This window comes from Daucus carota, chromosome 1 (genome assembly GCF_001625215.2).
Source record: "Daucus carota subsp. sativus chromosome 1, DH1 v3.0, whole genome shotgun sequence".
NCBI classification, from domain to species: domain Eukaryota; kingdom Viridiplantae; phylum Streptophyta; class Magnoliopsida; order Apiales; family Apiaceae; genus Daucus; species Daucus carota.
Genome location: NC_030381.2, coordinates 43,059,576 through 43,085,000, shown reverse-complemented (window position 1 = coordinate 43,085,000; position 25,425 = coordinate 43,059,576). Strand labels below are relative to the sequence as shown.

The window sequence follows — 25,425 nt, the reverse complement described above, 5'->3', positions numbered from 1 at the left end:
GTCAAAGAATTTTTCGGAATTTATGTCATCTCATGGTTCATTTAAATTTCACGGATGTTATATTAAAAGCCAATATTGCACCCCTTAAAAGAATTTAACAATGTTGGTCCTAGAAAATCCGATTTTATATAGGGAGATGAGCGTGTTGTACGTCTAAATCATGGGGAACTTGGTCTCAAGGAGAGTAGCTAAGAATATGATCAAAAGTTGGTGATGCATTTCTTAATAGAATTTAATGGAGTTGGTAAAGTTGTTCGGGACTTAATCCAGATAGTAGTTAAAAATACGATTAAAAGTTAGTGTTGCGCACCCCGGAAAAGGAATCCAACAAAGTTAACGATAAAATTGAGAATAACTTGGTCCCGAGGATGGTAGATAACTAGAATATGATTAAAAATTAGCGTCGCACCCGTAAAAGAATCCAAGAAAGTTGCCCAAGCGGTTCGGGCCTTGGTCAAAAGAAGAGTAGCTAAGAATAGGAAATCCTGCCTATAAACAAGGTAAGCAACCTGATGAAAATGGATCATACTGGATCAGTCTCACCCTCTGTGACTCAAATTATGCAGAGTAAGAGAAATTAGAGAGAGAAGTGTGAGTTAATTGTGGGACACTAACAAGGGGTCACATGAAGCATTATAAGATGGGGTTTGTGACACAAGATTAAAAGTTGAGAGGGCCTCAAAATATTCACATCACAAGGGAAGAAAAGACTAAGAGTACAATCCATCTCAATCAACCCAAAGTTTATTCTATTATTGATCACCTCTTGTTTGGGTAATATAAGTGATCTTAGTAATCACAAGTCACAACAAACATATAATGGTAGAATATTAACAAACTTTATGCTTTAATAAGAGCATATTGTTCTTTCTCTTGACCACACTTATTCCTGAAATAGAATAAAAGTTTTTTTCATAAAACTAAACTTTATTCATACTTATATCCACCTTTGTCATTTCTTCATCCCACTAACTCCTTCTTTTTTAGATCCTATTAGTCCTGGACATTCTTCTGTCCCATGCTTAAGTCTGCATCAAAACCTTAGACAATCATAAATTCCCTTTCATATATCACCTGTTAATTTCATTACTAGCAAAAAAATATCTCTACTCTTTTAACTGAATGTTCAAATTTGAAATGAGTATTATTTTGGTTTTGAGGCATTATTCATATTCAGAAACGGGTCAATTTCGACTAGGCAGAAAATTTATTAAATGTCTTAAAAATGAATGTATAGGCTGAAACGGCCAAAAAGTTGAAGACGGGTCATTTTTGGTCAATCAGATCGTTTGTGTTATTTTCAAATTTGTTCAAGTGAATCAGTATGGATTCGAGTCATGTCTGATATTTTTATTCTCTTAAAATAAGTTTCACGGTAGAAAAAAGGTGAATGAACTGAAAACCAAAATTTTCTTCTGAAAAAGAAAGCTAAATGATTAATCTTCTAGAATTTAACAAAAAGCTATCCAGCCCTTTAAGTGAAAAAAATGCAACAAGAAGAAGAAATTCACATGCATGGTGACCTACCAGCAGGCACCAGGTATCATGTAATCTTTGCCAAGTTCCTACTCATTTTGTTTTGCCCAACTTAACCCACACAAACACACACTCTGTCTCTCCACAACAATGGATGTAGCTTCATGTTAAGACCTTTGACAAATCTAGGACTTAGCTTCTTGCATTTTAGATTGCTTCTAACTTTAATTCAGATGCTTGCTTGGATGTCAAAAATGTAGCATTAATGTTGCATGTTTGCCCATCCATGGTACTGAGGATTATTCATAGCAGCATTTTCACGTGAATTATAATGATTTTTATTTTCTGTCTACTCCTCCTTTTACTATTTCAGCAAATTTTCCATTCACAAACATCTGCAACAAGTTATATCTGCTTCATCATTTTCATGTAAGCCTGGATGTACTATGACTACTTTTTACTTATCGCATTCTCATTTATATCGTTGAGTATTAGCTTATTGCTTATACCGGGACTGGTGCATGATTAACAGTGTGCAGGAGTAGAGGCAGATCTAGTAAGAGGCACGAGGACAAGTGTCTACCTAAACTTTTATTCATGTTAATTGGGACCACAAAAAAATATTATCACAAAAGAAATTGAAATTTTATTTCATGGAATGACAACTTTGACATCTCAAATTGACACTCTTTACCCCATTATTTGACACCCTATTGTTATTACACAACTCCAATAAAATGCTAACGAGAGTATAATGTTATGTCATACGGCAATGACATTCTTTGTTGGAGTTGCTCTAAGAATAGCGAGAACCGGCACGAGCGTTGAGTATACGCACATGTAATTGTAAAATGTAGATGAGAATAAAGGGATAGAACTAGTAGCCGATGAGAACATTCCCAGAACTTTATGAAATTTGTCTTCTGGTATGCTGCAAAATGCAAGGACCACAAGCAAGAAGCCCAACTCCGGCATTCCTTTTGGCAAAGTGATAAGGGATTTAAAGTATGTTTAAGGACAAAATTGCATGCAAAGAAAAAGACCCTTGAGCACCTTTTCTTTACATTTACTCTTAGGATCCATTCAGAATATACATACATTTCTCATTCCAGATATCCCCTCACACCCCACTCAAACAGTGGACATTGCTATAACATAAAGATTACCATACCATTCTTCAACGATGGTGCTCCCATTTTGTTTTTTTTTCATAATTAAACATGTGCACGCACCCGTCCCGATTGGGTTTTCTTCAAAACTTGACCGAAATTTCTCTGCTTAATCATAACAATTAAACAAACAAATATTCAACCCCCTAAACAGCAGAAATCATCTCTGAACCTAAATTAAAAAATTTTGGGTTGATTTTTGTGTGTATAATTGTGAGTGTACATGATAATAATATGAGACGTACATGGTACATGGAGTACACTGTGTGTATGAGAAATGAATGGATGTAAATGTATGTAGAGAAAGAAAGACTTTAATACAAAGTGTGTGTAGATGATACATGCAGCAGCATGTCAGGCGTTGAGTAAGGCGTGTAAGAAACAAGAATGAAGTTTCATTACTAGCTCACGTATTCTATTCATTATTTCATGCTTCCTGCATTTTCAGTGGTTGTCTGCTACTGTCACTCATGTGTGTGCGCATGACCAATCATATACCAATAATGATTTTATTTTCTCTCTACAAAATAAAAAAGAAGAAAGAAAAATTATTATATTCGGTTGATTTGCCATCATCCTAGCTAATATATATTGGGCTTTTGATTTTGAATTGACAGGCCCGATTTTAACAAAATATTGGACATGGGAGCAATCCATTGTCATTTGACATGTACGCTTCATTTTCTATTTTTTGTGGTCGGACATTTGACCCTAAATTAGGGAACGTTTGCATTACGGGTGAGAATGAGTCGAAGGTCATGAAAAGAAGAGATATGAAAATGAGCATCTCAAAAAGATTAGATTATTAGAATGAACTACATAAAATTATATAGATTTCAAAAAATTTAAAATACAAACCATAATATCCATCATTTATCAAGTTTAAAAAATCTTGAATATTATCATATTTTAATGAATTTTAAACAATCTCAATTAAATACTATTAAATTTTAAAACATATTTTAAAATCCTAATTACATATCACCAGATTTTGTAACATTATTTAAAATCTCAATTGAACCCCAAGTTTTTGTTAAATTTTATAAAATCCAAATGAATGAAAAAAAATCTTTAAAATCCCAATTGAATACACCCCTAATAAACAAACAAAAGGATTTTATATAACATGAGTAAATTACTGGGATGTGAGCAAAGATATATTGAACGACTACCTATTTTCATGGCCCCAGAAGGTAAAAATTTCTCCCTTAGGCAATTACCCTCACGTAACATTGGTAAGAGGCACCAAATAATCCGCCCATCCATACCAGATAACATTAACACACGTAACAGAATGTTTTTGTGCAAAGCTAATGAAATTGGTAGTACAACTATGTATGTCCTACCACTACACTAGGAATACCGAGGTCAAACTACTAATATCCACTCCAAGTAATCTTACATAGCTCAACTCTGGAGGAATTTTATGACCATCATTATGGTATACTTCTCTCTTCTTTCATTTTTTCAACAACATTTTTCTAAACTCATCATTAGATTTCGGCTGCTCATCTGCAACTTCCCCGACCACATCAGGTTTTGTGTTGATGTTGCTAGTATAACCAAGTGGCCTGACATTCCTCGGAGCTGCAAAAGTATTTTTGCCCTTCAACTGCACCTCTTTCCCTCTGAAACCTTGATCAGAATGAGGACCCTTGTTCCCTTCCGAAATTTGAGTAGATTCCTTTGATCCAGAGTTCCCTGCCAATTTTAACGTTAAGTTATATAGAGACAACATGATCCAAAATATAAGTGGCAATCACTACAACGAAAGGAACATTAATCGCCAGAATCGCATGGCAGACCTGAAATCTTATCCTGTAACAGAGAATTACAAGTTCATATAGTTTCAAGTATCGAAATGGCTGGACACTGAGGGTCAACAGCAGATACCAAAGGATAACAAGACTATACTTGTCAGTACTATTTTCTAACAAGGACAACATAGCAAAATAATTTTGTTTAAAAGGCTTCATTACTAAAAACAAACTGTGGAGAAACTAAATCTGTTGCATTACCATGTTCCGTCACTCCTTCCTTTTTACCCTTCTTTGGATCTGAACGTGCAATGCTCACTTTCTTCCCAAGCAAAGTACGCTTGTTCTTTTTCAAAGCTGCAACGAGATTTTCATTACTTGAAAAATCAACATATGCCAAACCCTACATGAATTACAGAAACGAGTATTAAGAATCAATTAAACATTAGACCAGAAAGCTAATGCGTACACATTATTTAATCTTGTAGTGAACTGACTGGACCCAGAAAAAGTGATGAGCACAACTACTTGCAAGCATTAACATTCAGCCAATGCAGTCATCAAACATAAATGTTAACTGCATATGATTATGGTCACTTGTGAGGGACATTCCAAGATATAAGTGTGTAAATAGTAAGCAGTTAATGGACAAAGCTTAACACATGGAGGTAGGAGGTATAGTCCTAACTTCAATGTTCTTTGAACAACTTCAAGAGGAAGCCAGAGCAACTTCCTACTCATGTTTCACACTTCATCACTTATTCTTCCACTGGGCACAGCAAAAATGAGACGGAGAGCATGCCATTCACTTCAAGAATGTACTTTAACACAATTTTTTGTTTCTAATTATTTAATAGTTAACTAGTTTTAGACCCGTGCAATGCACAGGATTATTTTCATTTATTTTTAGATGTATATAGATATTTAATGATTTTTAATTTTATTTTTACTTATTATATTATATTTAATATAAAAATAGTTATTCATTTTATTTTTAGCTATTAGTTAGTTTTGGGAGATGATTTCTTTGATGTTAGTTTATTTTATTATATAACTATATTATTTTTGTTTTGTATATATTTAAAAACAAAATATTTGATTTGAATCATTTTAAAATTTTTTTTTTTTTCATATGAATAGTCCAAATCTTAGCTATTATATATTATATTTTAGCTATAATATTTTATTCTAACTGGTGTTATTTCAATTAATTATACAATTTTTACATTTAATAAAAGATATAATTTTTTTTTTCTAATTTCTTAACTATTAATTAGTTTTGTGAGAACACGAGTGACTGACCATACCATACCATTTATCCCTAATTGGGTCGGCTTAACTCTGATTGGACCGGGTCGGCTCGGGTTTTACCCGTGGCCGACTTTTCTTCCCAATCGCTAGTCGACTTACATTTTATGGCGACTTTCTAAACAGTCGTCGACTCAATAACAAAGCTCTTACGCTAATTATATAAAAGGATATAATTTTAAGGATCAAGGGATAGTTTTTAGACCAAACGCCCTACCACAGGCCAGTCCAGAGGTCTCAAATGCACTCGTTCTGATTGATGTGGGATGTTACAAATAGCCTAGTAGTAAAGGTGTATCCCACAAGTCATGGTTTCAAATAGCCTGGTAGTGAAGGTGTATCTCACAACAAAGTCATGGTATTTCTATTATCAAAGAAAGAAGTCAACTGTATTTAGCTAAAAAGGATTTAATCTTTACGAAGGCTATGAACATAATACTCTTTTTAGAGAGATGTAGGATATGCTGCAGGAGATAAATACTGTTTGGCGTGATGTTTTAATCATCAATACACTTTTCAAATTAGAAGTGATGAATATTATTCGCTCCTTTGTAGATGCTCTTTTGCTCAATGTCTCAGCTCTGAATCTCTAATATCAGATCACTTAACCTTAAACCACAATAATCCCCAGACTTTTTTCCTCGTAGTTAGACACTGGGCTACTCTGACCAAACAAACAATATTGGCAGTGAAATTATACACCAGTACAGAGTATAAAACAAAGATTATAATGTACCTTTTCTTAAACCACAAAGAAAGATAAGAGTAAAAGAAAGATAAAATAGAACACAATCGGGATAGACTTACTTACCCTTGATTTGCCAGTGAACTTATCCTTCAATAATCGCACATCACCGACTCCATTTATATCACTGAAGAAAGAACGTAAATCTTCAGATGTAACCTGTACAAGCCCTTGTTAGCCCAGCCAATAATTACATAACAATGTCTCTGCTACTTGTATACTAATTCATCAAATTACAACCAAAAAGGGGGTTTAAAGGCAGAACCTGCCTTAAGGTTAAGGTTTGATATAAAGGCAGTGCACTGATCATTGTAATGTCTGGATTTGGTTATACTCGAAGCTTTTGTTTGAACATCGTTTTCTCGTTCTGGATTGCTTACTTGAGCTTCAGAGTGTTCCTTTTTATCACCCACATCTGCAATTTTAAGTTGATTTTTATCTACATTCTGTGATTTCTTTTGGCTTTGTGTTGTTCCCTTCTGCCGCTTTGCTGGAGACTCTTCACTGTTAACACCTGGAACTGGCTTCCTTTTCTTCTCTTTTACCTTGCTGGACGTATCTGTCTGATCGGTTGATGCAGTAACATATTTGCTTTCTTGCTGTAACCTGAACAACTGCAGCTCAGCCAGACGAGGAGTTACCTGAGATTACATGGAAAAACTAAGCTTACAAACAGATTGGAAACAGTCTCATGTGATGTTAACAAATGTTAACTAGAAAAGCCTTCATGCCCAGTCATCAGAACAAGTTTGCACTCTAAACAGAAACTAGTACTTTCCCACCCAAATTTCTATAAAAGCAAAAAATATTAAATCTGCAAAGCTAAACAAATTTTAAAAATCCACTGACTGCCTCTTTAATCCACGTGGACAGTCAGCACAGTTAGCATAGAACTGGAAAGAATAGATCCTATTTACAACACAAATTAAAATGCAAAATAATATGAAGATAATAGAACTTCAGTACAAATGATACAACCTGTAAAGCAGCTCAAATGAAGACTAGCAATTCCTAATAGCAAATACAGAATTTAGTACGAGAAAGAAAACAGAGCAACAGAAATCTTCCTCTCCTCATTTACTTTTAGAAAGGAAAAAAAAAAAGATTTTTTTTAGTTTTAATTGGGATATGACGTCATCCTTCAAGAATACATGGATATTTTATTTTCAGTCTAGCTTTGCAAATAGTAATCACCAAAATAATTTATATTTAGCAATTACTGCTCATCGACTCCTAAACTGAATAACGAGAGTAGTATATACTGATTACATGTACACCCAAATTGACTCCTACAATTTCCTAACAATTGATATGGTATGCAAATTTCATCGATAAGCATTCATTAATGGAGGCAAACAACATTACAGATTCTCACTATCATAAGTTTGTCCATCAGAAACTCTGATCAATAAAAATCCTGGTGGGTAATATGAAAAGAGAACGCTAAGTGAAGAAACTCATGCTTTAGTAGCACTAGCTCTAATATACCTTGACTGCATGCTAGAAACTACTGAAGTTATCTGGATAGTCATTATTATAGGAGTTCAGCTTATTATTTACTTGTTATCTAGTTCGAGTAATGTAAATCTTACTTCTGTTTTTTTTATCTATTATTCACCAAGGAAAGCATAATCCTATTGTCAGGAAACTGCAGTAGTAGTATTAGTAGAATATGGGAGTATAAGTAGCAGAGTATGAGTCCAGTGTGTTAGTGAATTGTTAAGTGTCTATATGTCTTGGAAGGGTACTTTAGTACTTTTATCTTTACTATTAGAGTAAGCTGGTCTATATAAACCAGTCTGTTGTTACATTTCTGTTATGATATGAAAATTGGCTTTTGCCTCCAAAATCTCTCTCTCTCTCTCTTTCTCTCTCTAGGTTTTCTTGCTCTTCTCACCTAAATCTCTGCTTCTCATCCCTAATTCTGTCTGTTCTCATCTCAATCCTCTGTTATTTCTCTATTTCTGCACTTATACACACAGAAAACACCAAACGAAGCCCTAAACTAGGTCAGGAACTCACCAGATCCTGACAAATTGGTATCAGAGCGCTAAAATTCAATCAACTACTGCTTCAATATCGTTGTGTTAGTGAAGGCGAGCTGAGCGGTTGTGGAAGCACTGTAATCGCAGCTGAGGATTGAAAGTTCTGTTTTAGATACTACAGGTACTCTGTTCTAGTTGATTGATCTTTGATCCGTTCTTGGCTTCTTGCGAAGTTGTACTGATGAATTCAGCAGTGAAATTAGTTGACTACAGATAGATTACAGTAATTGATAGTTGTTATAGCTTAATCCAGTAGAAAATCACCAAAAGAAGTTGTTGTAGGAGGCTTGATTGTTAGTTCTGGTGTTATATTGCGGTTTAGTTACTAGTAGTCAGGTGTTTGAGTAATTGCCTAAGTGAACTGCAGATAGTTGTAGTTACTGATATTGGAGAAAAGGAGGTGTGAAGTGAGAAATAAGAAATTATGACTGTTAGCACCAGAAGTAGTAGCAAACAAGTTGAGACTTCTGATCAAGGCACAATAAGAATGAATCACCAAAATTTTCATGGATTTATAGAAGGATCTGACCAGAAGTTTGAAAAAATGCAAGAGCAGATTGGATTGTTGATGCAGAAACTGACTGGAGCTATGAGTATTCAAGGAGATGAGGATGAAAATATTGTGAACATTGAAGAAGAAATTGATGAGGAGGCTGATCAAACCTTGCGGTCAAAAGGAATGTTTAGAGATCCTGACCATGCTGCTAAGCTGAGACAAGAACAGATGAAAGCAAGGTCTTCAAGGAAGAATAATGAAGTAGGTAATGGAGTCAACCAGGAAGGAACAGCTGATTTCCATAGTTTAAAGCACTTGAAGTTAACATTTCCATCACTAAAAGGAGGAGATGCTGTGGAGTGGTTAAGAGACTGCGAGGAATATTTCTCTATTTCTGAAGTCAGTGACTACAGGAGATCAGCCATTCCAAGGTACTGGTACAAATCCTTTATGGTGGGAAGGGACAAAGTCACTTGGCAGCAATTTACACAGGCCTTTCTTGCCAGATTTGGGGAGTTAGAGACAGAGTTGGTGTTTGATAAATTCAAGAAACTGCAACAGACCACTACTGTGGAGGAATACTTTGATGAATTTGAGAAAAGCAGAGGACAGTTGCTAAGCAAAATACCTTGCTTAACTCCAGAATATTTCCTGGAAAATTTTATTGGAGGACTTCAGGCTGAGGTGAGAGGGATGATAAGACTATTGGAGCCCTCAACATTGGAGCAGGCTCTGAGATTAGCCAGGTCTTATGAGCATAATCAGGCCAATCAATCTAAGAAGGGAAACACTTACAAGGGCAACTTCAGCTCTCAAGTAGCAACTAGACAGGTCCCGGAATCAACTAATGCTAACACCAACAAGTCTACATTAGCTGTTTCAGCTAAGGGAATAGAGGTTGTGAGTGCCAAACCCAGGCCTTTGACTTATAGCCAAAGAGAGGAGAGGAGAAAAAAAGGATTGTGTTTTTACTGTGATGAGAAATTTGTGAAGGGACATGAATGCAAAAAACCACAAAATTTCTTAATGATTGCAGAAGTTAAAGAGGCAGAAGTTTATGAAGAAGCACCTGTTTTTGATGAGGATCCTAATGAAGACAAGTGTGACTGACAAGAACAAAAGGTAGTGCTAGCTGCTTTGGGCATTCAGGAGGTGCAAAAAGGAGGACCAATGCAGTTCTCATGTAATTGGTGTGAAAGGAATTATCAGATTTTAATAGATGGGGGAAGTTCATTGAATCTGATTTCCTTGGATTTTTGTAAAGAATTGGGTTTACAAGTTCAGGCACATAAGCCTATAGTCATGACTCTGCCAAATGGTGCAGAATTCACTAGTACAGCTGTGTGTCCTAAGGTAAAGCTGAAATGGCAGAAGGTTGAGATGGAGATTCAGGCTTTTGTAGCTGAATTGAAAGATCGGCATTATTCTGGGAATTGAATGGCTTTACCAGTTGGGAAATATAAGGTGTAATTATCAGGATAGCACTATGCATTTCATCTGGAAGGGGAAAGAAGTGATGATCTCTCCAAAAGATCATTTTGAAATAGTGGGCTACTGTCACCAGCTCTCTGAGGTGGTACCTAAGTGGATGAGTCAAATTGAGGATAGTTATGAAAGGGATAGTGAAATTCAGGAAATTGTGGCTGCAATTACTGTGGATAAATGGGGTCCCCAAGAATACTATTTCAGACAAGGATTGTTGATGTTCAGGGGCAAGTGGGTATTGGGAAGTAAAGGAGACCAAAGAAAGCAAATCTTTGAGGAGTTGCATTGTCACAGTCAAGGGGGGCATTCTGGAGTGAGGGCCACTATTAAGAGGGTGTTGGAATATTTCTACTGGCCCTTCATCAGACGGAACATAGGAACCTGGGTTAGGGAATGTGCTACCTGCCAGCAGAATAAAGGGGAGAATGTCAAGTACCCTGGCCTGTTGCAACCATTGAGGGTCCCACAGGAGCCCTGGAGAGACATTGCCATGGACTTTATCACTGGCTTACCTAAGTCCAAAGGAAATGAAATAATTTAGGTGGTAGTGGACAGATTTAGCAGGTATAGTCACTTCATTGCTCTAGCTCATCCTGTTTCTGCTAAAAGCTTAGCTTTGGTATTCTTTGAGCAAATCTATAAACTTCATGGGCTGCCTGAAACCATTGTAAGTGACAGAGACAATTTGTTTCTTAATGAGTTTTAGCAAAACTTGTTCAAACTGTCTGGAACCAGGCTGAACTTCAGTACAGCCTACCATCCTCAATCAGATGGGAGTACAGAAAGAGTGAAAAATGCTTGGAACAATATCTGAGAAACATGACAAGTGAAGTGCCTAAGAATAGGTCAGCTTGGCTTGCTACAGCAGAATGGTGGTACAATACAACATATCATACTACCTTAAATTCGACTCCTTTCCAAGCTGTATATGGAATGAAACCTAGACACCTAGCTTGGCAAGAAACGTTACATACTAACATAGACAGCTTAGAGGAGTTGTTGGAGACTAAGCAGCAGCAATGGAGTAGATTGAAGGAATTGTTGGAGTGTGCTCAGGCTAAGATGAAAGCTCATGCTGATGCAAAGAGATCTGCTAGGGAGTTTCAACAGGGTGATATGGTGTATTTGAAACTTCAGCCCTATAGACAAGTAACTGTGGCAATTAGGAAGAATCTAAAATTAGCTGCTAAATTTTATGGTCCATATGAAGTGATTGAGAAAATTGGATCTGTGGCTTATAGGTTGGCTCTTCCAGATGGATCTAGAGTTCATCCTGTCTTTCATGTTTCTCAACTGAAAAAAGCTATTGGTCAAGCCAAAGTTCAGAATCAATTGCCACAAGTAAATGATCAGGGGTCATTTAATTTGGTACCTCTGAGGCAGCTGGAGACTAGAAGCATTTTAAGAGACCATAAAGTGGTATATCAAAGGCTGGTACAGTGGAGAGGATGTAGTGTGGATGAAGCAACCTGGGAAGATGAAGATTTACTGAAGTACAACTTTCCTGAATTTTGTGGCCATGAGGGCATGGGCTGACTGAAAAAGGGGGAATGTCAGGAAACTGCAGTAGAAACTGCAGTAGTAGTATTAGTAGAATATGGGAGTATAAGTAGCAGCGTATGAGTCCAGTGTGTTAGTGAATTGTTAAGTGTCTATGGGCCTGTTTGGGAAGAAGAAGCAGAATCCACTTCTGCCTTCTGCTTTTCTTGACCCGTTTGTGTAAAGAAGCAGAAGCACTTTTAAGAAGCTGAGAATTCTAACTTCTCTCTCACAGCTTCTGCTTCTTTTCCAAACACTTTATTAACTTATCTACTTCTCACTTCTACTCCACTTCTTTAATATAATCAAGAAGTCACTTCTTTTAAGCTAACCCAAACGGCCCCTATATGTCTTGGAAGGGTACTTTGGTACTTTTATCTTTACTATTAGAGTAAGCTGGTCTATATAAACCAGTCTGTTGTTACATTTCTGTTATAATATGAAAATTGGCTTTTGCCTCCAAAATCTCTCTCTCTCTTTCTCTCTCTATAACAACTTTCTCTCTCTAGGTTTTCTTGCTCTTCTCACCTAAATCTCTACTTCTCATCCCTAATTCTGTCTGTTCTCATCTCAATCCTCTGTTATTTCTCTATTTCTGCACTTATACACACAGAAAACACCAAACGAAGCCCTAAACTAGGTCAGGAACTCACCAGATCCTGACACCTATCCCTTGGTAGCAATATGAATAAGCTTTTATAGACTTCTGGTCTTAGTTCCCATTCTTATACTGTTGAATCTTCTGTAGAAATTTCTGTTGAACCTTGTATCATAATGGTTTGTATCATCTCTAAAATTTGTAAAGATTCTAACAAAGATTACCGAGTCAATGGAAAACTTTCGCCGGCTCGAGTTGAAGCACTAATGAGAGTCTGAAAGTATATAACAGATAACTTGAGGTTCTAACAGATAATATTTTCAAACTGGCTGTACAGGCCAAGACCAATTGTAAAACGTGTTTGCTTATCACATTCCCACTAATCTATGCCAAGACTCAACCCTTCCAATTTACAGTTTTAGATCATTCAATTCTCTTACTACTTTTTCCCATCATCCCTCCATTCTCATCTCCTTCCATCTCTTTCAACCTTCCAAAATCTTCCATCCATTCACACACCCATCAAATTCTAAATAACCAAACAAAATGAAACTAATGCTGTTATATGTTTATTAATTTTGTCACACAATATGATACATTAAGTGCAATATTCTAAAATAACAAGCTGTACGCAGAGCTAAATTGACATGAAAACAGGTGAAACTAACAGAATAAGATAATGGTACCTTCTGCACGGCATGATCAAGATCCTGAAGTGTGCCAAATTCTCTCTCAAAGCGAATCCATGAATTGCATATGTCCTATTTGAGTGTATTTTTTAGCAAGGTTGAGTTAAAATAATTTCAAATGTAAAATGCCCATCCACATAAACTTTCTTTACCAAAAAAAATACAACTTGATGAATTACATTATACAACAGGAAGTGCAAGTGCATATAAAGTTTTAGTTTATAAAAAAACCAAAACAAGAAAAACAAAGGATAACGGGATCATAATATATCAAACGCAGTGTTATCGAAAGCTTTAAGCGCATCGAGGCGCAACACTCTCTGGAGCCTAGGCGAACACTCTCTGGAGCCTAGGCGCAAAGCGCAAAAGCGAGGCGCGCGCTTCTTTGAAGCTAGGCGCATGTTTTACAATTTTTTTTATTATTATTTAGGATATATGTATATAGGTTTATAACATAATTTATACTTCATAATATATTAAATCACACTTTAAGCCAAAAATAACTTAATGTATCCTTTATAATATATTAAATAATACTTTTAGAGGGAAAAACAATCCTAAAATTAAATATTAAAATTCAAAATTTATGTTTCATAGGCAGAATTCCAGGCTAGTACTTCTTATTTGGGCCTAAAATCCTTTTTTTTGTTATGGGTTAGTACTTTTGGGCCTTAAAAGTGACCCAAAATTCTTTTTTTTGTTATGGGTTAGTACTTTTGGGCCTTAAAAGTGGCCCAATAACATTAAATATCTTATTATGCGCTTAGCTTCGCTAAAGCGCGCTTTTCTACCGCTTCATGCTTAAGCGCGCTTTGTGCTTCAAGGCTAAAAGCGTGCGCTTCATTGAAGTTGCTTCGCCTCGACATATATGAGGCGCTAAGGGTGCGCTTTGCTTCGCTTTGCGCCTAGGCGCTCGCCTAGGCGCGCTTTTCACAACACTGATCAAACGTGCAAGAAAATATCTATATAAAACTAGCGCTTTTGAGTAAAAAGGAAGTGCTGCCTGTAGAAGGATGAGCTTAATATAGAACATGATAACCCTATTAACAGGTTGGAACAAAACACGGTATTTACATTACCAAGAAATCATCAAAAGTTCATAAGATATGGCTTCAAGTTCAGTAGAAAAAACATGAAGATTAACAGGAGCTTCTAATATGAGCTGATCAGATCAAATGCAGAACTACAGTACCAAAGTAGAGTGACCATGGCAATAAAAAAGAACAAAAATTGTACTAAATTCTATCTGTCCTACACTTTGAAGAATTAGACACCTTTATTTTAACTTGCTTCATCTAATTCCAGAAAATAATTGAAGACCCTCCTATGGGGGCTGTCCATAAATAAGAAACCAACATAAACAAAAGATATATCAACGCATAATATACACAAAGGAAGATTCTGGAGAGAGTAAGAGATGGCATATCATATTATATATAGCTGCAAGATGAGCAAGATAACCTCTGAGCCTGTTCCAGAAAGTCTTTTACTGTAACACCTCTTATAAAGGGATCTAGCATTGCTGATGTGGCCAGCGCCTATTTCCATAGCTATATAACCTTGCCAAGCTTCATACATGGAACCACTTCAAGAGAATAAATGTTACAAAAAACTTCAAAATTCAGTAACTAATAAAAGGGGATAAAGAAGGGTAGCAACCTGCTTTTGAGCAAGCTTTCCCACACCCCACGAGCTGCACTTATGTCTCCTCCCAGAGAAGATTCTAAACGTGCCCAGTAACAATACATACGCAATAAACTGTCTGTGTTGTTCAGCTGAGGAGAAAAGTAATCAGATGCTCGCTGTAATAGGGAAAAGGGAGGGAACTGCGTTAATATTTTACAAGTTTATATTTTATGAAATGTCCACATTAAAGAAACTGAAATGCCCCTATAACGTTAGTAATTATATCATATTTTGAGTTGTTTTTCATTTTATTTGTAACTTCTATAATCATAAGGTGGAGTGGATGGAGTACCCAATTTTTAGCACTTTAATAGCAAAAATATATAAAATTTATATTAAGTACGACCATAAAAAATTGAGCTTGTGACAACCAACTCTACGAGTCATACTAGGAATCACTCAAGTATACAGTGCCCCTAGAGGAAAATTTTCTGGATCGGCCACAGCGCCCCATTATCACTAAACAACAGAATTGCCAATTCTTCTTTTTCCTGTTATGAATTGAACAATTGATACGATGATTAGTTATTATAGCTGGCAAAGCTACCCGGTTGGAAGTTATAACTTCTGGTCCAGGCCTCTTTTAAAAAATCTGTCATGAACTTGGCACGCAAGTTTAAAGTGAATATTCAGACTCTATTCCTGATCAAATTAGGGTAAAGCTCACATTCATTTATATTTCTAATTTAACCCATCTGCCTGCTGGTTGGATGTGTTCCTGGCTCCCTACAAACAAGTACCGCTCATTGCAATTAGGACTAAATTGTTGGACGGTGAAGTGTTGCATGTCAACATGATGAATGGGCCATGTCATGGGAAAGGAGCCACACTAAAACATTCTCTACACCTTCAGTATTCATACTTAAAGGGTACTCTGCAACACTATATACTAATTCAATGACCACCTTCCTCACTACTTAACGAGGTGAACTGTGTTGGTTTTCTTATACTCAATCTGTTTCAAATTAGTAGTCCAAATTGAAATTTTTTTCCCAGTCAAATTGACCAAATTTTGAATGAAATGTACACACACACACACATAGAAAGCAGGGGATACTTCACCACCTGGGTGAAGAACTGTGTATGGGATACTTCGCTGTGCGGGGGTGCGGCGGGGTACGTACAGGATACGCCACGTGGCGTATCGGTGACGTCAGAGACGGGGATACACAAGGCTACGTAGATGGGGGTGCGGGGAATACGTCAAAATGGCAATTTTCGTAATTTCCAGCAACTTTTATTTAAAAAAAACTTTAATTTACACAATTAAAAAAGGTTAATTAGTCAAAATAGACAAAATAATATATCTGTGTGTATATGAGTTGTATATAAATTTGCTCGTGTGTTTATATAAGTTGTAGATCTGTGCACTGAGGTGTACTTGTATAATTGGTGAGTGTTCAATATACACACACGCATATATATAATATTTTTTATATTTGCTGATCCACCGCACCCGTATCCCCATATTCCCGTATCTCCGTATCACGCACCCACAATTATGCTTCCTAAATACACACACACACACTATGAAGCACTCGGGTGCGGGGGTGTGAGTGCTTGGTATCGGAATACAGCAATTCGGGAAATCTAAAAAAATGGGGATTTGGTTGCGGGGGACACAACATATATTTAATTATTATAAATATTATATATAGTCCAAAATACTAAAATAGTCATCATCCATAGCTCTTAACAGTTAAAATACAATACATAAAATACACACACAATGGAGATATATATACACAACTAAATATATAAACACAGTCACACACACACGCATATGTATACACACACAACACTTGAAAGTGCAGCTTATCAATTCAGTTCGGAGGCTGAAGCTTGAAGAAGATGACCGTAGAATGGCTGTAGATGTCGATCGGAGAAGGCTAAATAGTTACAAAAAACTGCCACTCCCGCACACGAGCAACCCTATCCAAGTGCTTTGACACGCTACGTGGCGAATCCCATACACACCCCGGTCTAAGTGCGTACGATGCGTAGTTCCTTCCCTCTGCGAAAGATCATCCCTGCTTTCATGTATATATAGGGTCTAACTCCAAAACAAATCTCCGTAAAATCAAATTACATACTAAAAAAAATTCTAAATCGCATCAAAATATAGCACCTATAGTATGTAAATTGATCGTTGGGAGATAAAGAAAAATACAGTGAAATCAGATTTTAAAGAAAGCTCACCAATTGACGGGAAAAATTAGATTATGAACGGAAGGAATTATGTGGAATCATGTGTGAGAGGGAGTATTCTAATTATGTGCAGCGACTTCCAAGGGGGCCATTGGATCAGATTCATCGAAGGGCCTAGATTAAGTTTGTAGTTTGTACTCTAATTTGGTTTGTTTTGAGCAATTGCCTATATATATAAATGGAAAATATTACAAAAATCACATTAATAAAAAGTATATGCAACCTCCTTTAAAATGTATTTTTCAGCTTATTCAAATTATAATAAAATAATTTACACTTTCTGGTCAAACATTTGGTCAATTTGACCACAAAAAGTCATAAGTGGACTACTAATTTGAAACAGAGGTCGCGTAAACTTATTGCAAGTCAGAATCTAAAAAGATTCTTCCTCTAGTCTAGTATCCTAATCAGTTACTCACTACCTCTGAATATTAATATCTCACACATACCCGGACACTAGTATGTTGTCTTGCAAGGATGACAACTGTAGTAACTTGTACAACGCAAGATGATATTCGGGAGCATTACCACAATTTTTCATATTTAAGAGTACAATTACAGACCTGAAATGTATCCCTTATAAGAGCATATTCTACGTTAGGTCCTCCAATTGAAATTCTTCTTCTTAAGCCATCAATCCTCGTAAGAAATACATCCAAGTACTGAAATGATAATAAGAATATCAACCGAGGTTTACTATATATTTCGAAAAAAGATATATTTAACAGCCACAATTAAATTATTACAAGGTGCAAGATAAAGTCTCATGCAACAATAATTGTTAGGGCATGAAATAGATGCTCGTATATGTCGTCACTGCAACTGTAAGTGCAACAAAAAGAAGACATGTAGTTAAGTATTATCGCAAACTATAATGCATATTCATAATATCCTATAACTACCGAAACCCCAGCACTGCTGCATATTTTGAATATTCCACCAAACTGCCTGTTTTTATATTATTTTTTTAACCTAAAATACCTACAACATGTTTGTAGGTATTTTAGGTTAAAAAAATAGCTGAAAATGGCTTAAAGCCCGGGCTTTAAGCCATTTTCGATTTTAAGCTGAAAAATGTCTATTTGTTTGTGTAATAATTCAGAAGTCGGCTTAAAATAGAAATAAGCCAAAAACTTACTTAAAGTTAGAAGTTAGTTTGAGGTACTTTTTTCAGTGACCTAATATTTATGAACTTTTTTTGATAAAAATTACTCATAAGTCATGAGTTATCCATAAATCACTTTTATTTTTATTATTATATTTTTTATAACCCAGTCATTAACAAGTCAAAATTACTCAAACAAACATTTTAAACTCCCAGCTTATCACACTAAGTAGCTTTAAGTCATAAGTCACAATTTTACGCTCAGTCAAACGGGCTCCTAATCTGGTATGTGTTGGAGATGTTGACTTGGAGGGTAGGGGCTCAATTCCCCATCCAAGCACATTTTTTCTACAAACATTATATGCAAGTATTCTGGAAGCAACTCCCCCAAGAACCCATGAAACATGCAAACTCAATATACGCATTCATTACATGTGTCATTGAGTTTGCATGTCTAGCAACTAGCATGCATGTATTGTCGGTAAGTAGGACCAAAGAACCCACTAGTTGGCATTTTATTTTCTAAAATAGGTAGACAGCGACTTCGCCCTGTAGAAAAGATGTTGCACTCTCTCTAATAGGTAGTAGGTACGAGCACTATACATTAATGCCGAAATGACAAATGGTCAATTAAGTTGTCGAAGTATATAAATATTGTTTAGTTGGGTCCTGAGCATGGGTTAAGAGTAGATTATTGAGTGAGAACAATAAGAAAAGAGAAAAACACCCCATCAGAGTGCTATATCAACCCATATTTAGCTATAAATCAAACGGTAACCAACAAAAACAACAAAAAAGAGTTAAATAACAAATGATACATCTTTACCTCATCAAGGGTTGAAAATGTACAGTTCAGGGACTTCTCAAAAACCTGTAATATTATTAAGAAATCAATTTAAGTTAACTAAGTTTGTACTGGCAAAGAAAATATAACCAGATGTACAAATAAGAGTGCAGAAATTTCCAACTATTAGTTTTAGTGTGAAAATAACTACAGAAGTGAGGGAGAGGGAGATAAAAACAGGGTTAAAAAATAGATGATCTTTTTACATGACATCAATCTGAAGCATTCCCCCTGTTGATGAAGTCATTACTTGTTACACAGTAATAGAAAAGGAATTAAACAAAATCCATTTAGATTCTGAACCTGAGGATCAGATGTACAGATAATAACATATTGATTCAGAAAATAGATTACATTTTGGTTGGTGTAAATGGCTGATTGTATTAATTACTCTACGATGACATGTCCTTCACTTCTGCGTGAGTTTTAGAATCTTGAATCTAGTTGTAATCAGATAATATAATTTTTCTGTATACAGGTGTGCGTAGTAAACTATTAATAAACAGTATTGCAGCCTCATATAATCAGAGAATTTATGCTTTTTAGATGGCTAATCCTTGACTTCATAAACATATAATCTAGGTAAGACAATAGGGATCCAATAAGGCCATAACTTGGAACTTAAACTCACAATTGGCCCAGTTTGGGGGAGCTTTTTTGAAAAATTTAAGGGCTTATCTTTTTTTAAAAAATGTATATTGTTATAATTTTTATAGATATAAATGTTAAGGAGGTGCTTTATATTCGTTGTTTAGCAAAAAAATAAGGGCTTATTTCAGAAAAAAAGTAGAGTTGTATGTACTTTTCTCCAGAAACAAACCCTCATTTCTGAAAAATAAGTTTAGCCAAACGGCCACTTGCAACAAAATTTATTCAATCTATTTTCGGTCGAATATCGTATCTCACATACAAACAAAACAGAACTGAACCAGAAACACCTAGTATATTCCACTTGTAAGTAGGGTGCTAGGAGGGTGATATGTGGGGAGACCTTGCACTTACACCCAAAAGCTACGTTACCCGGACTCTTCATTTTGCCTCGAGTACCCGTGTCGGACACTCGACACTCGGACATGGGTATGGACACTCCGACACTTATTTTAGGCCAAAAACATGTGAAATTTTCAAAATATTGCCGAGACCGACACTCGGACACGTATCCAGTTTGGACACTTTCAGCCGAGTCCGGGTAACATAGCAAAAATAAAGCTATAAGTAAAGAATAAATAAAGGATATAGGCTTCCAAAAAAAAAAAAAAAACTAGTTAACCTACCAACAAATTATAGTGGAACTTTCGTATCCACATATAGGATACATAAAGAAAGATTGTATAAGCTTCCCAAGAGAAGATAAAACTAACACTCAATCAAGAAATTAAAACATTTTAAAGAGAGATTTAACAAGTAAAAAGGTCCCTTTGTCATAAAATACAAATGACATGTACTTCAGTGATTCATGGAATTTCACAGAATCCTGAACTAGCCAAATATAACATATCATTTTACAAAATAACAGATTATGTTTAAGTGAAGTAAATCAAAAAAGGAAAAACCGAAACTTACAGCAGATATATCATCTTCTGAAGCCTGCAGTCGCTCAAGAATAAGCATGTACCGCACCCACAATTCTTTAATCCAAGGACAATTTCTTGTAGCTCTATAATATACATCTTTTACTATCTTTGCTGCCTGCTACCAGAGACACCATTCATTGATATATTCATAAATCACTGAAAAGAGAAACAAACTTAAAAAAATGACTCCAGAGGGTAGGGCAACCTTTAAAGTTCTGTCAAGGTACTCTGTATAATTTAACCAGAGATCAGCAGATATAGAAAATTCAGCTATAGCACGTTCATACAGTATCTGAACCCGAGCTGGATCTCCAGAAGTCTGTTCGAATTTCAAATATGCCTGTATAAAATTATGTTAAGTAAATCCAGAAATATAAAGTTATCGAAAATTATTCATGTATACAGAACTACAAAGTGACCTTGCATGTATGTTTAACTAAATAGTACTATTCTTATCCGCAATGAGAAGCATTTAAAACAAGAAAAGTTGTTGAGGTTTAGAAAGATGTTATTCATTCGATGCATGGGAGTCTTTAACCAGGAATACATCACATCAGTGATCAGACCAAGCAGTCTAATAATCTACTTAAGTAGTTGCATTAATCAGTTTACATATAAGTATAGTAATTGCTAATATGCCTAAGACCAAAGCATCTCATCCTAGCTTAAGCATCATCTTAGATGTGCGGAATAGACCTTCCCAATGACCAATGCCCCTTAGCTTTAAAGGAGGATGCATACAACTTGTGTTGATGTCTGACAAATAATCCCAGCCATTCAAATTGTAACTACAAGAATTAACAGTACAAAAAAAGGTGGTCATCTTGACAAAGAATCTGAACTAGAAAAAAATAACAATGCACTTTAGGCCCAGTTTGTGATCCTCTTTCCCAACTCTAGAACCAAAAAGTTATTAGGTAGGTAACTCTCGATCCTATGTTTCTTCAAGTTCACTGAAACATCTTAATTTGTCCCATTTAGCAATTAGAAAGCTTGTACCCTGCTTCTATACAGGTGGATCATGTGTAGATGAACATATAGGTCAAGAACAACTTTACCATATACTCCTGAAGCCTTTCTAAATCTGTTGATTCTTGTTTAGAAACCAAATCTTCAAGATGAACACGAGTATTTAGCATTTCCAATGCCTTCTGGTATGCAGAGGAAGTATTTGCAGCAATCCCATCCAAACTGCTATTATTAAGATCAATACTTGTCCCCTGTTCAGCTTCCCAAGACTTGTAGGCAAGAAGAGTTACCTCCAAGGCAGTGTGGGGAATAGACAGTTGACGGTGAAATATATTTCGAATGCGCTGGACCTGTATTCCCCTTGACTACAAGAGCAGAAACAGAAAATCCTAATGTATAAATAAGAAGAGAACTTACTAAATGTTAATCCTGTCAAAAATGACAAATAAACAATGATATTGTCAGAAATACAATCACTGAACAAAAATGATAGATGTTTTACAGAAAGAGGAATAACAAATACAATATCTATATTTACCACAAATCTTTTGAAAAATTAGTTGCACCTATATCCAGAGTTATGCGGGCAGGATCTTACCCAGAGTGCATGTGCCTGATTTTTTATTAGTGGGGAGGAAGGGGGAGGCATTGAACAAGACAGGTTGTAGCGAATAAACACTTATGTCCACAGAGAATCCTAAGAAACCAAATACATCTGCAGATTTGTTTAGAAAAACATCAACTAATTTATAATTCAAATCCCCCATCCCCACAAGTCTCTGCCTCTTTTTATATCTAAATCTCTGTCTTATTTCTATAATTTTTTATAGTTATTGTCATTTTCCCAATCCTACCGACCTGCCATAATGTGGTTTTGACCATTAACCATCTACTGAGTAAATATAAGACCTTACACAAAACAAGTGTATCCAATTGGCAGCCAATTGAAAGATTCAATAAAGATGTTACTAACCTCTATATCTGTCTTGTCCATGGTGTCTAATAGTGCTAGTTCGAATTTTCGATATGCTTCCCAAATCTTAAAGCCTTCAGTAATATGTAAACCAGCAGCGGTAAGAGCACGCTCAAACAAGTTTCTTAACTTTGATATACCAGTAGGAGAACCTTCGCGCACAAATGGATCATAATCTTGAACAAATTTTATGTAGTCACACCACAGAGATACAGACTGCACAAAACAGAACAGACAAGTGTATTTCATATCAATCATAAATACTTGCACATAGGGCACAGAAATATTATCTATAGTTAACATTCAATAGTAGAAATTCTGCCAATGTGTAAGCCTCCAAATTAAAAAAAATATTATAGTTTCCGTAATCTTCGTTTCAATATACTAATGAAGATGTATATCACTCTAACCCATGGCTGTCACGTCAGTAAGTCGAGTCAAATTGACGAGGTCCAGCTTGCGGACTCTTTGATTAGTCATTGACTACTAATGTAGTTATATATAAATACAAATATTATACGTTGGATTTTTAACAACTGAAGTCCAACATCCCCATGCATATATTCATTACCTAAATCTCTTCTTCTTGTCGTTATACACATATATAGTTCTAATCAATCTTTTTTGATCAAAATCCTATGACTAAATAAGATAAATATTATAGATCACAAAACGAAAAAGAAATAAAAAGAAATTCCCTCTTAAACTCCAATTCTACAAAAAATTATTACCCACGTCTCCTTAATTTCTAGTGTGCAACTTCAAACTGTTGTAATGTTCTTTCATTTATAGTTTGTTGATTAGTAAACTTCAGAACACATGAAATTTAAATTCAGACTGCACTTCAGAGAACAAAACATCTAGCTGAAAAATAATCCCCATCAGAACACAATGTGCAGGTAAAAGAAAGCATCCTGTGACTTAAGGTTAATAGCTGCACCATCTAAGAAGATATATAAGCAAGAGGATCAACTACGAGTAAGCCTAGCTGTTCTTTGCCGCACATTGTTCATCAATCATTGTTATTGTTTCGGCATTCTACAAACTATATCAGCATCACATCTTTTACTCTTCCTTTTTTACTGTAGTAGAGCATGATTGAAATACATTGGTAGGAACAAGTGGTGTTTCAATTTGAGCCTCTACTCAACTTTTGAAGACGTGATTGATGATGCGTAAAGGAATTAAATATGTAATCTCATTGATAACATTAACTAACCAGATAGTCCGCTAAACCACGCTCATAAAGCTTCTCAACTGCAGTAAAAGTATCGGATCTGCATGACAAGAGCGAACATAACAATACATAAGAGATTCTATATATATATATTATGCATCCCCCTCATTCTAAACAACTAACTGGAAATGGAATGAAAGAACACTTAAAAAGCATCTCTATGAAAACATAGGACCAAGCACCTTACAACTTCTTTACATTTAGCCTTACTCCTTATATATACAATCAAAGAGCAATGGACAGCAATCATAAAAACTTAAAAAAAATCGAATCATTACACTTACCGGACCAACCTCAACAATCTATAAATCAAAAGAATTAAAAGAAATTACCCAGACGTCATAGAAATCTCATCTTTAATCCACTCCTGCCACATAGCCGGAGTCAGCGGAAACAGCTCATTCATAGCTTCTCTAGCAGCTCGTAGCTTCTCAATCTCTCCTTCTTTCCGCAAAGCACTTATATACTTCAAACAAACAATAATCACACTACATCAACATAAATATCACAAATAACACAACAAACAACATATAAACACACACTCGAGCAAATTAATCACCTGAAGACAAGCACATATGCGAAACTCATACACATACATTCAATAAACAACGTGAGTAAAGGATTATTTAAGTAATTACTTGAACATGAGCATCGTAATTGGAGGGATTAGCATAGAGTTCAGATTCTAGGGTTTGGATTTGAAGCTTAACGGCTTCATCATCTGAATCGGACTCTGAATCGGATTCGGATCCATTCTTAGGGTCCGACATGGCGTCGTCTCCGTTGTCGTTGTTGAGAGTGTTTGATGGCTCGTCGGTGTGCATTGGGATTGATGATTCTTCTTCTTCCGCCATAACGCAGGGTTTATTAAGTTTCGGAAAATAATTCAAGTGAAACAATGAATATCAGAAGGCAGGCATACGAGCGTGTATCTAGTTGCCCACTCGCACTGCAGTTCTTTTTGCTTTTTAATCATGTCCGATTTTTTGGACTGTTTTATAATATTTTTTAAATTTTTATTTTTCTGAATAATAATTTAAACATCAAATTTTTATCTGGTCCTGTTATTAATCATTAACCAGATATTCAATTTTTCAGATCATCAAAAATTTATTTTAATTTTGGTTCCGGTTTATTTGGATATCCAAAATTTGAATATCCATTCTAACCGGATCAAAAGATCGAATTATCCGAATCCGAATTAGTTATATATAATAAAATTTAGTTTTGAAATTATTATTTAATTTAATTATATTTTAATCCCTTATAGCTAACTTCATGAATTATAAATTAGTTAGCAACAACTTAGAAATCAATGTTTTAGGCTTTAGTATCTCTGACTTATTTTTTCTATATTTATTTTCATTTTTGTAGGATATAAAATTGAATTCTTTAAATAATTCTCATAAATGACATTTGTGATTATCTAATCGAGTAAGTGCAATTATAACTACTTAATAAATTTAAACTTCCAACCTATAAACTAGAATCTGAATTTTTAAACTCCGCTAAACACCCCTGA

At 35.4% G+C, this 25,425-nt stretch overlaps 1 protein-coding gene across 2 annotated transcripts; it reads right to left on the bottom strand.

Annotated features, from left to right (window-relative positions):
• Positions 1 to 3,886: 3,886 nt before the first annotated feature.
• LOC108204249 (uncharacterized) lies at positions 3,887 to 24,851 on the bottom strand. Of its 2 annotated transcripts, none has more exons than XM_017373599.2 (16): positions 24,542 to 24,851; positions 24,236 to 24,369; positions 23,886 to 23,943; positions 22,667 to 22,882; positions 21,783 to 22,058; positions 20,930 to 21,064; positions 20,714 to 20,839; positions 19,133 to 19,177; positions 17,765 to 17,863; positions 14,967 to 15,109; positions 14,769 to 14,892; positions 13,305 to 13,379; positions 6,725 to 7,096; positions 6,522 to 6,614; positions 4,664 to 4,805; positions 3,887 to 4,346 (listed from the first exon to the last, which is right to left on the bottom strand). In XM_017373599.2, the coding sequence occupies exons 1-16, from the start codon at positions 24,755 to 24,757 to the stop codon at positions 4,105 to 4,107; spliced, it is 2,496 nt and encodes an 831-aa protein (XP_017229088.1). In that variant the 5' UTR covers positions 24,758 to 24,851; the 3' UTR covers positions 3,887 to 4,104. The 2 variants fall into 2 exon arrangements, 1 of the variants encoding a protein (XP_017229088.1); XR_010287859.1 differs by having other exon boundaries at positions 4,330 to 4,346; positions 4,664 to 4,759; positions 24,542 to 24,847.
• Between the last annotated feature and the right edge of the window lie 574 nt (positions 24,852 to 25,425).